Source organism: Prinia subflava, chromosome 5 (genome assembly GCF_021018805.1).
Source record: "Prinia subflava isolate CZ2003 ecotype Zambia chromosome 5, Cam_Psub_1.2, whole genome shotgun sequence".
Classification (NCBI taxonomy): Eukaryota; Metazoa; Chordata; class Aves; order Passeriformes; family Cisticolidae; genus Prinia; species Prinia subflava.
Genome location: NC_086251.1, coordinates 32095804 through 32110081, shown reverse-complemented (window position 1 = coordinate 32110081; position 14278 = coordinate 32095804). Strand labels below are relative to the sequence as shown.

Genomic DNA, 14278 nt, shown 5'->3' with positions numbered 1-14278 from the left:
TTTTTCATACAGGCCATGCAAGTAAAGGTACAGGTCAAAGTGCATGATGTGTCTTTGTTTTAGATTTAGAGATGATCAGGCTCCAAGCACTCTTTCCATTGATCATAGCAGTGGCGTCACAAAGTGAAGCACTAGGTTCCACCTACCATAAATTTTGTCCCAGCTAAAGTGGCAGTCTTTGAGCAGAGCAGATAAAACTCCCTTTGGCACTCCTAAATATTGCTTAATGTGAAAATGTCCTAAAGCTACCTTTTGTAACTATTTTAGATGTATATTCTGCCTCTGCTGTCCTTCTGCATTCTATTTTTTTCCTAAAACAATGAAGTAGACATTGTAAAATAAATGTCTAAGTAGAGTCATTAGAAAGATGTATTTGGCTTATGATATTCAAGAAGAATATTTGGGAGAAATGTGCTGTAACCTCTACCTCATCTGTAGATGAATAGAAGACTGTATTAAATCCAGTAAGTTTAAATAAGATATAAAGTTCAAACCCTACCTTTTTCTAAAAGTAAAATGGTCTTTACTAAAGGTGTGAGGTGTGACAAAGCTTTTGCATAACCCTTATTTCATTTATGTATTTAATGTATTTGAAGATTTCCTCCAGTGAACTATAGGTCATTTTCCTTTGCATCATTCATATTCTTTTTTTTTAAAATATGAATTTCTAATGTAGATGAGGACTTTCTGACCTGTGGAGAAGTCTTCATTGGTGAAGCAGAGTAAGCAGCAAAATGGAGCATAAATCCTTTCAGCTTTTCCTTCACCCTGTGTTCTGAGAATCACACATGGTGCTGTGAAGAGCTTTTAATCAATTAAACCTGAGACATGAGTTAAAAAGTGAAGTTCTGTTAAACTAATAACCCGATTTCATGCTTTGCTATTGTCAAACTTCTCCAGGTACGGAGTAGGATTTAATGATGGCCCTCATAGTAGTCTCAAAGAATGGAAGCTCAAAGAGGGATAGAGATACAAAAAATATTAACTCCATCATCTTAACCAGTTTTAGCTGATTTTTTAGTGTAAATAAATTATTTCTTCCCTTACATTGTGTATTTAGTTATTACCAATCTACTAAAGAATCTCTAATTCGTTTTTGCTATATGGTTTTTATCAGAAATATCCTTTTGTGTGTTTAAATCCTCAGATAAGTAAGATCATTACATGCTTTTAGGCAACCAAATTACATCATTCCTCCTGCTGAGGTCCTTTTAGTACAGTTAATTATTTAGGCAAAATATATCAGATGTAATGCTTTTTACATATGTAATGCAGGTATTGTGTGTGTATAGGTGCATATTAGAACTGAAAGAGACAAAATTCCATTGTCATTTAGGTTTCAGTCTGTGACTCTACTTACACATTTATACATATGCCAGCTGGAGAAGTGAATTTGCAGACAGCAGAATTTATGGCAAAGGCAGAATGAATCTTCATGCTCTGAAAATTCTCCAGTTTTAAGGTTCACCAATCTTATTAATTTCATATGAACATTAAGAAAATTGGATGTGCAAAATGTCCACTGGTGTAAAAGATGGGGAAACCAGTATCTCTTCTTTTCATTTTTCTTTTAAATATATCTATTACATATTTTGTTGTTCCTTATTTAAGATGCATAGTGACGCCACTGGAATACAGTGATACATTGTGGGATTTGTTTGTCTTCTGTCAATGTAGAGTACAAATATTGTGATTATTAAAGCCATTGCATCACTGTTTCTGAGGCACTTTGAAAAGCAAAGCTTTGAGGCCAAGTACTCTCCTGCAATTGTTAGTTCCTTAAGAAAGGAAGCCACATCCATTGCATGTTCCCTCACACTTGCAAAAGACTTACCACGAGTTGTATACATAGAGATTCACCATCTAGAAGATAGAATTTGCCAAAATTTATCACCAAATAGAATATGTATGGATGCCTTTTTTCTTCCAGTGATTACTGTGATCATAGTATGGCATTAATCTGGAAATAATGAATAGCAATGGATTCTGCTGTATCCTTATGTGGAACTACACAATATATTATAAGAACAGTAGTTTGTAAATCCTAATTGACAGAAGGAAAAGGATGTGGATGGTTAAGTGAAAGCATTTGTTATTTTGTAGTGTTGTACAAGCCTGGAGGCCTAGTCCTGAAATCTTATCTTAAACAAAACTCCCCTTGAGTATAATAGGAGTTTAATCTGGGTACAGAATTCAGAACTGGGCTGTTTGATGTTGTTGCTTTTTACTGTGTGTTCTTTGAATATATGGGTCTGCTTGAAAGATTTTGGTTCTCTGTCTCATAAAGGAAAAGTTGGGTGTGAAATATGTTGTATAGTGTCTGTCCTAAGAAGACAGGGCAGATGTTATTCTGTTGTGCTGTTTACTTCTGTCTCTTTTGTTTTCTTTTTCCTAGTACTGATGGTATCCAAAGACACCAAATTTTAAAGTTTTTGTCCCAAATTTACTAATATTATCCAAAGCCAAAGGGCAGTACATTCGCAGAGGCACTAATTCATTGGCATTTTATTACATTGAATCAAAGCTTTTGAATTAATACCCTTTTTCAAATGAGACAGGTCAGGCAATATTCATTCATTCAGACCCTGGATAACTATATAAATCTCTCGCAAAAATGTAAACATCCTTAATTTGTCTCTGTAACAGTTGACAAATAATAGAGAGTCCCTTGAGAATGATTCACCTTTTAATTTTAGGATTGTTTCTGATTTGAAAGGTAAGAGCCAGAAAGAATTGTCAAAATCACGTGTATGAATGCACACAAAAGTGTGTGACTCCAATTTCAACATTACTGTTACTGCATTTTCTGCACTGGTGTGCACCAAAAGTATTCCTTTACATTTCCTGCCCAAGACTGTACACCCTTCCTCTAGTGTAGCATTTTTAAATTTTTGTACTGCTTCAGGAACATAGTTTCCTTGGACCATTACGGGAAGAGCATGTTGGAGGTGTGTGTGATCAAAAAATTAAAATAATTTTTCTTTCTTTCTGTTTTTTTTTCTTTTTCCTCTTTTTTTTTTTTTTAAACTTATAGTCTGGAGGACAAGATCAAGAGAGGAAGAAATCAAAACGTAGAGGGGATTTGTACTCGATACAAACATCCATGATTGTGGCTGCACTTAAAAAGATGCTTCCTATTGGTTTGAACATGTGCACTCCTGGAGACCAAGAGCTCATCTCTTTGGCTAAGACTAGATACAGCCATGTAAGTGTGTGCTTTTAATAGTTTTTAATGCAAACTCAGCAGAATTTTCTAAAGTGAATTTTGAAGCATAGGTATCTAAGCATTCAATGTTAATATCTGTATGTACTGTAAGAAATCATAGCTGCTAATTATTGTGCTTTTTTAAATAAAAAAAAAGTGTATGTACAGCTGCCATACTTTCCGTGTTAATTTCCATTTGTATACCATGTGCTGTTTTATATATTCATGTTCTTTTGCACCAAATACTGAACTACAATTAGTTAGCTTTAATTCCCTTCAAAGTTTAACCATTGTTTTATGGTTAAAGAAAGCCTTTGCCCCTTCTGGTATCTTACATACTTTGAAAGCAAAAGAGGTTAAATTTCAATATTGAAATATGAGCTGTTCTTTGTTGTAAAAGTTGAATCATAATCTGAATTGAAAAAGACTCTTCTACCTTTCTACAGAGGGACACAGATGAGGAAGTCAAAGAACACTTACGCAACAACTTACACTTGCAGGAAAAGGTAATTTAAAAAAATCTGTTTTATAGATGCCAATGTGCACTTTTAAAACCCAGAAGGTGCAATCATTTCTTTTTGTTGTGATACATTAAAAAAGATAATCTAAAAAGCTATTAGAAAGGTTTCAAATTTAACATTATTCTTCATGATTTTTCCTTGCAATAAATGGCTCATTTGTAGGGTTTATTTAGTATATTCAAATTTCTGGAAGATTTATAGAATGGGACAAGTGTGAACAATTGAGATACTGGTAGTCTTAAAGCTCTAATTACTTAGAATCACTTTGATCCAAGAAAAAATACAATTGAAACTCTATAACTTAAGCTTTTCTTCTTGAATTTAGCTTTCACTTTTAATTAAATTGGGTATTCCTAAGAATAGATACATTTTAAAGTGACTATAATAAAATAGGAAAAGCTTGTGTCATCTTAGCACTTGTGAGTTTTACAAGTACATTTATATTCCTACAATTCATATGTTGAATACACTGTCAAAGGTAATACCAATATGGAGTCCTCCATATCAATCTAATCAGTCCTGCATATCAAACCAAATTACAAATAATTCAGATCATTGCCTACAGTGTTCAAACACAATAAGAATAACTTATTTACCTGTCATGGAAGTTGACTGTCTTTTCGCTGTATATTTGTGCTTGCATATATTTAAATGGTCACAAGAAGTAATTTAATGTGGTTTTCCTATTCCTGTCTTGCAAGAAAAAAGATCCCAAACCTAAAAACTTTGGCTGTAACTCTTCATCTACTGAAATTCCAGCTGAATTTTCCAGACTCCAAAAAATATCTTTACATTCTCAGTAGAAAGGGTCTGCAAATTAAACTCAATCCCAGTACTAAATCTGCTTCCTTATTTTTAGTGGAGTTAAGTGGAATAAATAAGTTGCAAGGTACTTTATTTAGTTTCATGAAGTAAAAATACAGAACCTTGCTTATGAATTGAGTTCAGTTGCCCAATAATATACAGAATCAATGCCATTTTTTGAGCAGCTAGCAGATGTTAATTTGGTCTGAAAAGGGACAGAAATTGGGAGTATTTATAACCTTCTTTATTATATTATGGGAGTAGAAGTGGTGTTGCTCAAATTCAGTGCCTTCATTCAGCAGCTTACTAATAAAATATGTTGGGTTTCAGTCTGATGATCCAGCTGTGAAATGGCAGCTAAATCTGTACAAAGACATTTTAAAGAGTGATGGACCTACTGACCCTGAGAAAAATGTGGAACGTGTACAGAGGATATCAGCTGCTCTGTATCATCTGGAGCAGGTAAAATGCCAGATGTCTATACTGTGTTCATTTAAAAAAACTGAGATTTCTCCTTGCAGAGGTTATTTCAGGTGCAGAAAAACTTAGGGTTCTGTACATGTGTGCATGCAAGTACCCATGCACATACAGATGTGTATATTGGCAAAGTTTTCAATATAATCTGTTGAAGTGCCTCCATTTAGCTGCAGGGAAAACTCAGGATATATTTCTGAAAAACTGCATGAACAGATACAAGATGTTAGACAAAACATCTCCATGCAGTAGCTGAAAACCATGTGGTTTTAGGAAGAGGCATTTGCTTGTGCACTTATTTTCAATATACGGAGTTTAGCCTGTCTCCTAATTCTGCATCATGGGATGCTGTAGCAAATTTTGAGCTGCTTTCCTGTTCATCCAAATGATGCAATTTAAATATAGAAAGGCTTTTGCACTCTTTCTACATAAAGTTAATCCATTCTATTCACAAATGATACAGCACAGAAATATGTTCACATGAACAACTGAATATATGTTGTTAGAAACAGACAAAATAGCAATTCTTGAAATTTACCAAGTAGTCCCACACATGAGCTATTCTAGCATCTTGAACTTGTCTGAATAAACTGAGAGATTCTATATAGAAGGTCTCCAGGATTTTTTCCTTAATAATTAAAAAAAAGCTCCAAAAGATTTTTTTTTTCAGATGATGCAGAACATTGGTAACATTTTCTGCTTTGCTAACTAGCTAACCTCTAGCTGAATAGAAAATTTTGGATGAAAGTTGAAACGTTTCCATTGCATATACTGGAAGATATTCTCCCATAGGTTGAACAACCACTGAGATCAAAAAAAGCTGTTTGGCACAAACTCCTGTCAAAACAACGCAAAAGGGCTGTTGTTGCATGTTTCAGAATGGCACCATTATACAACCTGCCAAGGTAAGTGGCTGAAAGGTTTACTTCTTCATAACTTTTGTTTGCATTCTTTACTGAGTGCAAATACTCCTTGTGTTTATCTATGTGTTTGCTGATTGTTAGGTGTATGTAATTTTAAGAGACAAGGACTGATTAGTCATAAGCTGATTCCTCACAGTAGCAAAGCAGTCATCTCATGACAATCTGAGTGGGAAAACACCATAAGAATTACATGCTTCATTTTTGTCAGTTATTTTGTATAGTTCCTCAGCTTATCTGTGAAAATTGTTAAGATGCTGCTGTTTCTGTCCATTTTTTGTCTCGGATTGGTTGCTCTTTTTACTCTTTAGTCTTCTGCATTTTTCTTATTTTCTCCTATCTCTTTTTGTTTGTTTGTTTGTTTGTTTGTTTGTATTTAATTTTGTATGGCTCATCCTCTCCTCTTGCATGAACACTTCATGCTCTGTAGCTTGTCTGGGCCAATCTTGAGATACAGCATCAGAATGTTTTATGAATTAAAGGGACTATTGAGGCAGAGCAGTGCAGAGAGCACTGCAGAATGATGTTTTAGTCTTCTGTGTTGCTCTGCTTCTTATTCCAGTTGAATGTAGATACCACAAAATCCAAGATAAAATGCATCCTCTGCCTCGATCCATCTACTGCTTTAAGCAGAATATTAAGATTATATGGCACTGGAGTAACTTCCTTTACTCTTTTTCTTCTCAAAAACTCTGACTTTTATTCAGATAGAGGATAAGCACATCTTTAATTAAGTTTACTTCTCGCTTTCTGCAATGTTTCACTTTTTGTATTTAATATTATTATTCAAAAATTTTTGGCAAAGTATTTAACTGAAGAGTTGTGTTGGATTTTTAAATGCCTTTATTAAAGCCAATTTACATGCTTGGTGGAAAGGTCTTTAGCTAAAGTTCTGTAGCTGTGCCATTAACCCACTGGAGGAATATTAGGTTTGCACAGGACAAATAAAAGTCCAGTTTATACCATTAAAAGCACACGACCTTCCCTTAAAAAAGGATTAGTTCTAGACAATAGTATCTTCTCCAATTTCACCATGCTACCACCAGGCCCTCGTTAAAGAACCAGAGAAATGGAGAAGATTAAATATGAGATAACAAACCAACCAGTATCAACCTTTCCATCTTCAAGAGCTGTGTTTGGCAAAACAAGAGGAAGGGGTATGACAAAATAGCATTGCAGTACAACCTTTTTGTGAACAAGTTTGGGGTTTTTTTATGACCATATTCTGCCTTTATAAATTCTTGAGATGTTTAGAATAAATGCATGAGCAGCCAAATGTTAAAAGAACTCATCCTTTTTTTGCCTTACAGAGCGCCCACTTTTTTTTTTGAGGTTGATGGAACATTTGCCAAGAGGCAAAGTGGGTTATGAATCTCTAAATTCTTGATTTTGTTGTTTTCAATAAAATATGGAATAATACCATACTGAAATGGAACATTTACATTATCTGTAATTTTAATTTTTTTTTTTGTTAAAAACTGTTCTCAAATTTTTCTTCTCAAACTTTACAGATTTTGTGGAGCAGTTTACTCCTAATTTCAATATGAATATGAGGCAAATCAACCCAGCTATTTCATTTTGTAGTTCCTAAAAATCATCTCTCATAAAACTATATTTGTCCATTAATTGTGCTCTCTGCACTTCAAAACAGACAAGGGTGAAAACACAGTTTGAACTTAAAATCCTAAAGTTGTAGAAGAGTTTGGGTTGGAATGGGCCTTTAAAGGTCATCTATTCTGACTCTGCTGCCATGAGCAAACTTGTAGGTATATTGCTCGACTGATAGGTGCTAACCAAAGTTTTAAAGTTCATTAGCTTATAGACAGGGGGTTTTTTTTGCTAGATAAATCCTAGGATTCTGACAGGAAAATAAGGCTATCACACTATTATAACAATCTCCATCATCTAAATTGACAGTGTTGCTCAGACATGTCTGAACCCTAGGGAGATTATTTCAAGTGGGGTATGATTTATTCTAGGAGCTATTTAAATCTCTTTGATCTGGAGTTTAAAGTGCAGCTCTCTATCTTGTACATTTCCTCATTTTTGTTGCAGCTTTGTATTTGTAACACTCCTCACTAATATTGGGAGTGTTAGTTCTAACTTTGATGCTACAATCAATTAATTTAAAGGGCAGTAAACAAATATTATGGTAGTAACCTTTCATTTATCCTAGAAAAGATAAATAATAAGCTTATTATTTTAAAAAATGTAAAATAATAAACTTAGATTTTTTTAAAAATTCCAGATGTTTAGGTGGCTTTATATAATATATAATTTAATTTTAATCTCAGAGTTTAAGGTAATTTTCTGCAAAACTCACACTAATATCTAGATTTTAGGAATTTCAATAAGATATATCAGAAATGTACATGTCTATTGATATGAAGGTATGTTTTAAAATCACAGAAAAAATACTTTAATTTTTACCATAAATATTCCAAGAACTCCCTTTGATGGAAAGTGCCTGTAGATACAAAACAAAGAGCTTTATTTTTTTAAAAATTGTATTTTTCACAGAATTAAACATCAGTTCAGTTAGGAAGCCCTAATTCATGTTCTGTGTTTATTGAATGTACATGGCTTTGAACAAGTGTCTTATGTGATAAGTGTTTTCTCTGTGGTGTGTCTATTTATGTGTGATGTTTTAAGGAAATTAATTAGAAAAAACTTTGTCTTATTGTCTGTCATTTGTATATGCACATAGATACAGCAAAGTTGTACATGGCAATTTTTCAAACACAGTTTACGAATACATTCTTTCTGACTACTTTATTGAATTTAACTTGTGCCTTTCTTCAATGAAAACCTATATGCTTTTCTTCAGACACAAAATTAGCAATTTCTTCCTGAGCACCTTTCAACGTGTTTGGCTGGAAAAAGTACATGAAAAAACTCAGTATGACAGGCTTATACTCAAGTTAACGGTAATGTAACTTGTGGAGAGCCTCTTGCTTATGCGCTCACTTCTTCCTTCCCAGCCATGATTTTATATTATCATAAAAACATGAATTTGTACAATTTTCAGAGGGGATTCTGATTGGTCAGTTTTTGAAATTTGATAATAAAACAATACCAGTGTCAGCAAGTGAGCCCAAAGTGTTGACTCAATAGCTATTCCGTTATAAAGTACCGGTTCATGTGCATAGCGCGTATAAAAGGTATTTAAAGGTGTATGTGCAGTGCATTTTTATAGCTTTTTTTAGTGGCAGCAGATAAACAGTAGATGAAAAGCCTGCATGGAACAGCCTTTCTAACCTCATGTAGTGCAGCTCAGAAAAACGATTTCCCCCAAATAATGTAAGGATCTAGTTATTTTACCATTATTATGTGTAGTCTTATTGCCATGAACTGTATTTTCTGTGGAAGGTCAAAGTAATGAATACTATACAATAGCAATTAATATGACTTAGAGTTTTCTAAAATTGGTCATTTTATAGAGCAGGTTTTGTATATTTCTAATGCAACTTTGTTGAGGACATGCTAGTACTGTCCTGATTTGGAACTGGAAGACAAGAAGCTGAGGTTAGGGTTTTCTGTGGAAGAAGGCAGTGATTGTTTGTAGATGTTATGCTCAAAAGCTCTTGATAATCATTTTGGTGTTGATGGCCAGTGTCTGCTGTCTTGATGTCCTAAATCTGGTAATTTAGATTTACACCTTGTAAACCTCGCTCACTCATTCTCAGTCCGTTCAAGTGTGTGTTTTTCTCATGCTTGCATTAAGGTATCAGTCCTGCAGTTTCATGTATAATGTATTTTAGGCCTCTCTTAGCCTTCAAAATAAAAAAGTAATGTGTATATATAGTATAAAAGCAGTAAGAATGTTCAAAAATATCTGCAGATCTGTCACTGAATGTTAGTTATGTTTTGCATTTAGTTTCACTGACCAATCAGAGGATCAGAATTGTACAAATATGTATCCTTACTAACCATTAACCATCTGAGCTGTTATACTCTGTTCCGTTACCCCTCTTGATCTCACTTTCACAACCCCCCCAGGCACCGTTCTATTAACCTCTTCCTCAATGGCTATCAGAACTTTTGGATAGAAACAGAGGAATATTCATTTGAGGAGAAACTAGTTCAGGATTTGGCTGTAAGTACTGACATAATTGGGCATATATTTCAATGCCCACTTCAGTGTGTATTCTATGTATCTATTATAAACTATATTTAATTATTGTGTATTGTATGCATAAGCTTATAAAATATTAATCCTTATGCTTCAGAGCATAAGGTCATTTTCTGCTGTGGTCAAAGACATTTGTCCTGTAATGCACACTGAAGTGCATTAAGGTGATTCATGCCTTCAGACAAGCCATTCTTGGGAAGAGAAATGGATTAGATGAACAGTCAGACTATTTTTGTTATAATGGTAATTCCTATGTTTGCATATATTGTTTGCTGGGTTTTTCAAAGCTTGACACTACTGATCCTTTTTGCTTTCAAATTTATTTATGCATAATTAATTTAAACATTTTCAGCTTTGATACAAATTAATTTTGTTGTTTTCCTTTTGGATGCATCATAAGTAAATATATGCAGCCATATTCAGCAAAAAGGTAGTTTACCTGTGTAAACTTGATAAAAGTGATTGGTAAACTTCAGAATGCCTACTGCTCTTTCCCTTCCCTCTATGAAGTTGGCTTGTCAAAAATACCTCAAGGAGTTCAACTCCACAGTCTCTAAACACCATGAAAGTTAACACACAGCTTCATGGATCACATGCAGATGCCTCAGGAAGTGCTTCGGGGTTAACAAAAACAGTCATGTTATGCTTTTCAAAACCCATTGTAGCTGATATCGCAGAGACACAGAATGGTTTGGGTTGGAAGGGACCACAGAGATCCCCCAGGTCCAGCCCCGCTGCCGTGGGTAGGGACATTCTTCACATGCTCTGGACAATCACATGGTCAGGCTTCGGTTGACTTTGTTGCTTCTTGCTAAAGGAAAGAATAAGGCCATTAATCAAAGCAGTGCCTGCAATTCTTTCAGATTTCCTAGAGAAGTAAATTGAACTTCTGTAATTACAGTTATTACTGTAATTACAATAAACCTACAGTAACTGGAAAAACTACAAAGGTGTAATAACACAAGTAAGGTAAGGGTAATAATTTGATCTTTGGCCAGTTCTGACTATGTTATATTTTTAACTGACAAAAAATGTTTGAAGTTTACAATAATGAGCATTAATTGAACCAAGGTTACTTAGAAATGATATATGAAAATATTATAGCTAACACTAGTCTGAATAGTATCTGATGATATTAAAATTATTCCAGTGTTCTACTACAGAATAATTGAGCTAGAACTTCCTTTCAATTTGGTCTACTGGAGATGCATGATTTCTCTTGAATAAGGCTTCCCCAAGATTTTCCCTTTCTTATTCACAATACCTTGCAAATGAGAATCTTGTAAAGTTACAAAAAACATGAATAAAAATCATACTCTTATTTCTTCCGAGTCATAGAGGCACATAATGTTACAGATTATACTGTAAACTCCTGAATAAGATTAATACAGGCAGTTAATACAAATTTGATAGAATAAAATTACTGAAATCCTTTCCTAAGCTTAGTTACTGAATTTTCTTCTTATGAAGCTTAACTTTTATATTCTAAATCTTGAGACAGACATCTCCAAAAAAAGATGAAGAGGAAGAAGAAGAGACTGAGAAAAACCATCCTGATCCATTGCATCAGATTATCCTCTATTTTAGTCGAAGTGCTCTGACAGAGAGAAGGTAAAAGAGCTGTGTGGAAAAACCCATTGAGTAAAAGCACATAGTAACTGAATTTTTAGTAACATTACCAAAGAGATTTAGTACAAGTGTAGTCCATTATTGTACATGATGAAGACCTTTTTCCCTCTCAGTTTCACTAGAGTTTTCATGTATTTAAATTCATTATAACCTTTACATTGAGATAAATATTGACTATTTTTGACATTTTAAAAGGTTGGTGAATACCCAGTGCAGAAATGATTGAGCATGATTTCTCATAGAAGTTCTACAGGAATTGCAGGCTTAATCAGAGTATGTTGCCCTGGTCTCTCCTGGTAATAGATGTGTGTTCCTGGTTTTCGTAATCATTACATTGCACTCAGTAAATCAGAAAAGGTTTTGTTGATGTTTATTAATCTCATTGCTAGTTTATGTTTTGACTTTAGATTGTTGATTAGAAAGATTAGAATTAGATTTTTATGAGTAGAGCTTCATATACAGAAAAACTCTATGACTAATAAAGTTTTGCCATCTGACAGTTATAATTATTCTAATTTAAATATCCAAATTACTTTTCTACACCTTCAACAGCCAATGATGACCCAACATGACTAAATTGCATGCAGAAATATACCTTTGAATTGTTTGAGGAAAAACTTAGAGACTTGGATTTAGAGAAGAGAAGTCATTCATGACACAATTTTCAAGTGAAATAGCTTTTCAAGTAGATTATTTTAATAAAATACCCTTTAATAAAAAAGATAGGCATATCACATCTTTATATTACTATATCATAAAATAATTTAAAATATTTTTTACTCTTCACAGCAATCTAGAACATGATCCTCTATATATTGCCTATTCTGCCATGATGGCAAAAGTAAGTATATCATTTCAAGCTCCATCTCTCATTGCATTTAGGTACTTCCCATACATTTTAGATGCTTCTTAAAACTTTTCTTTCTGTTTCCTACATGGACCGTTTGATACTAGTAACTTCTGTGTTTTTAATGAAGCAAATGCTGTTCAGAGTTTTACATACATGTATAATGAGAAGTTTCCTATGTTAAAACAATTCCATAAAATTCCAGTAGGTGCAGTCCTGTTCCTTTCACTTGGCACTTTCTTTTTTGCATATGATTAACTCACGAGCAGTTTAAACCCATTAGTTATCTTCTTTCTTTGGGTAATTATTTTTGAGTTAATGCTTGAAATCTGTCAAAGATAAGTCAGTTTTTGCAACATATTGATTACAGCTGACTCGTGATGAGAGCTTGACTGTGAAGAGAAATATCATGGATATAGAGATATGGGACAAGACTGCATAGCCTGCAATTACAGGGTGTGTATGTAGTTGGATGAATACCCTGAAATACTCATACATTAGGGAATAGCAGCTTCTTAGTGCGGATGAGCCCAAATATTTACAATTACAGGTTTTTAAAATCTTCTTAATACCTTTTAGTAATTGCTTAGCCATTTTTTGCAGAAATACTGTAGCAAAAGTAGGCATTATGTTCCTTAATAAGCAAGATCTTTTGATTTCTGTTTTTAACATAAAAAGAGCTGTCAGGAAGAAGAAGAGGGAGACGAAGAAAAAGAAAAGACATTTGAGGTGAGAGTTTAAATAAAATTTCTTTCTCATAATGTCTTGTGGAAGTATTTTAAATATGTCCACTAGAATAAATGCAAAAATAGCATAACACACTGTGTGTTGAGCACAGTGAGCTGGTTTACTAGGCCACTCATATGAAAGAAAGATGGGGTGTTTTGAAGCTTTGGAATCAAACAACCCATGGATTTTGGAGGCAGATGGTCTTCAACAACTTCAGATTTCTCATCTTCCTATTTTTCCTGGATCCTTTCCAATCTGTAGACTGTTCTCATTTTTGTCCCCAAACGCAGGAGAAAGAAATGGAGAAACAGAGAACTCTGTATCAGCAAGCTCGCTTACACGACCGTGGAGCGGCTGAGATGGTGCTGCAGATGATCAGTGCGAGCAAAGGTAATGCTCTGTGGTATCTTAGGGTATACATGGGTGTGCTATGTCATTATACACATACAGCATCATGTACTCACCACTTGCAGCTTCTATATAACAGTTAATGAGGCAAAATAGATGTCAGTACCAACTGCAACAAGTAGAAGTTCCAGACTGCATTTCTGATTGGAGAGTTCGTAATTACAAGTTTCAAGGAGTGCATCCTTGTTTTGACAGGTCATACAGGACCCATGGTTGTTGAAACATTGAAACTTGGTATTGCTATTCTAAACGGTGGGAACACCATAGTGCAGCAGGTAAGCCTTTTCTAATTACTGTGAGCCTTGCTTGCATAAATGAGGAGAGTAATTGTGAGAATTTTAGTGTCCTGTTGTTTAAATTAATGTACTTAATTTTAAGCCAAACAGTGAAGAAATACCAGTGTATTTTTAGTGCAAGAGCAATTATATTAGTTTTTGACAGTGATCTGCATTTCAAGAAATTAATTCAGGAAGTTTTGAAATAATATCATTTCAATATCATTAATTATAAGGGTACCTATTACTTTTACTATTTTATTTTGGCTTGTAAATACTAATTAATAATCAATTGCTTATTATTATTTATTGCATATATTGTTAACACTGTATT

General features: G+C 33.9%; 1 protein-coding gene across 1 annotated transcript in view; it reads left to right on the top strand.

Moving 5' to 3' along the window:
• The window catches only part of RYR3 (ryanodine receptor 3), a 189194-nt gene that overhangs the window by 147833 nt on the left and 27083 nt on the right, over nucleotides 1-14278 (top strand). The window contains exons 70-80 of the mRNA XM_063398804.1: nucleotides 13-27; nucleotides 3035-3205; nucleotides 3652-3711; nucleotides 4861-4992; nucleotides 5797-5909; nucleotides 9924-10020; nucleotides 11558-11667; nucleotides 12475-12526; nucleotides 13211-13261; nucleotides 13552-13651; nucleotides 13865-13944. Coding sequence (XP_063254874.1) covers nucleotides 13-27; nucleotides 3035-3205; nucleotides 3652-3711; nucleotides 4861-4992; nucleotides 5797-5909; nucleotides 9924-10020; nucleotides 11558-11667; nucleotides 12475-12526; nucleotides 13211-13261; nucleotides 13552-13651; nucleotides 13865-13944 — 981 coding nt within the window. The remainder of the gene's footprint in view (nucleotides 1-12; nucleotides 28-3034; nucleotides 3206-3651; nucleotides 3712-4860; nucleotides 4993-5796; nucleotides 5910-9923; nucleotides 10021-11557; nucleotides 11668-12474; nucleotides 12527-13210; nucleotides 13262-13551; nucleotides 13652-13864; nucleotides 13945-14278) is intronic.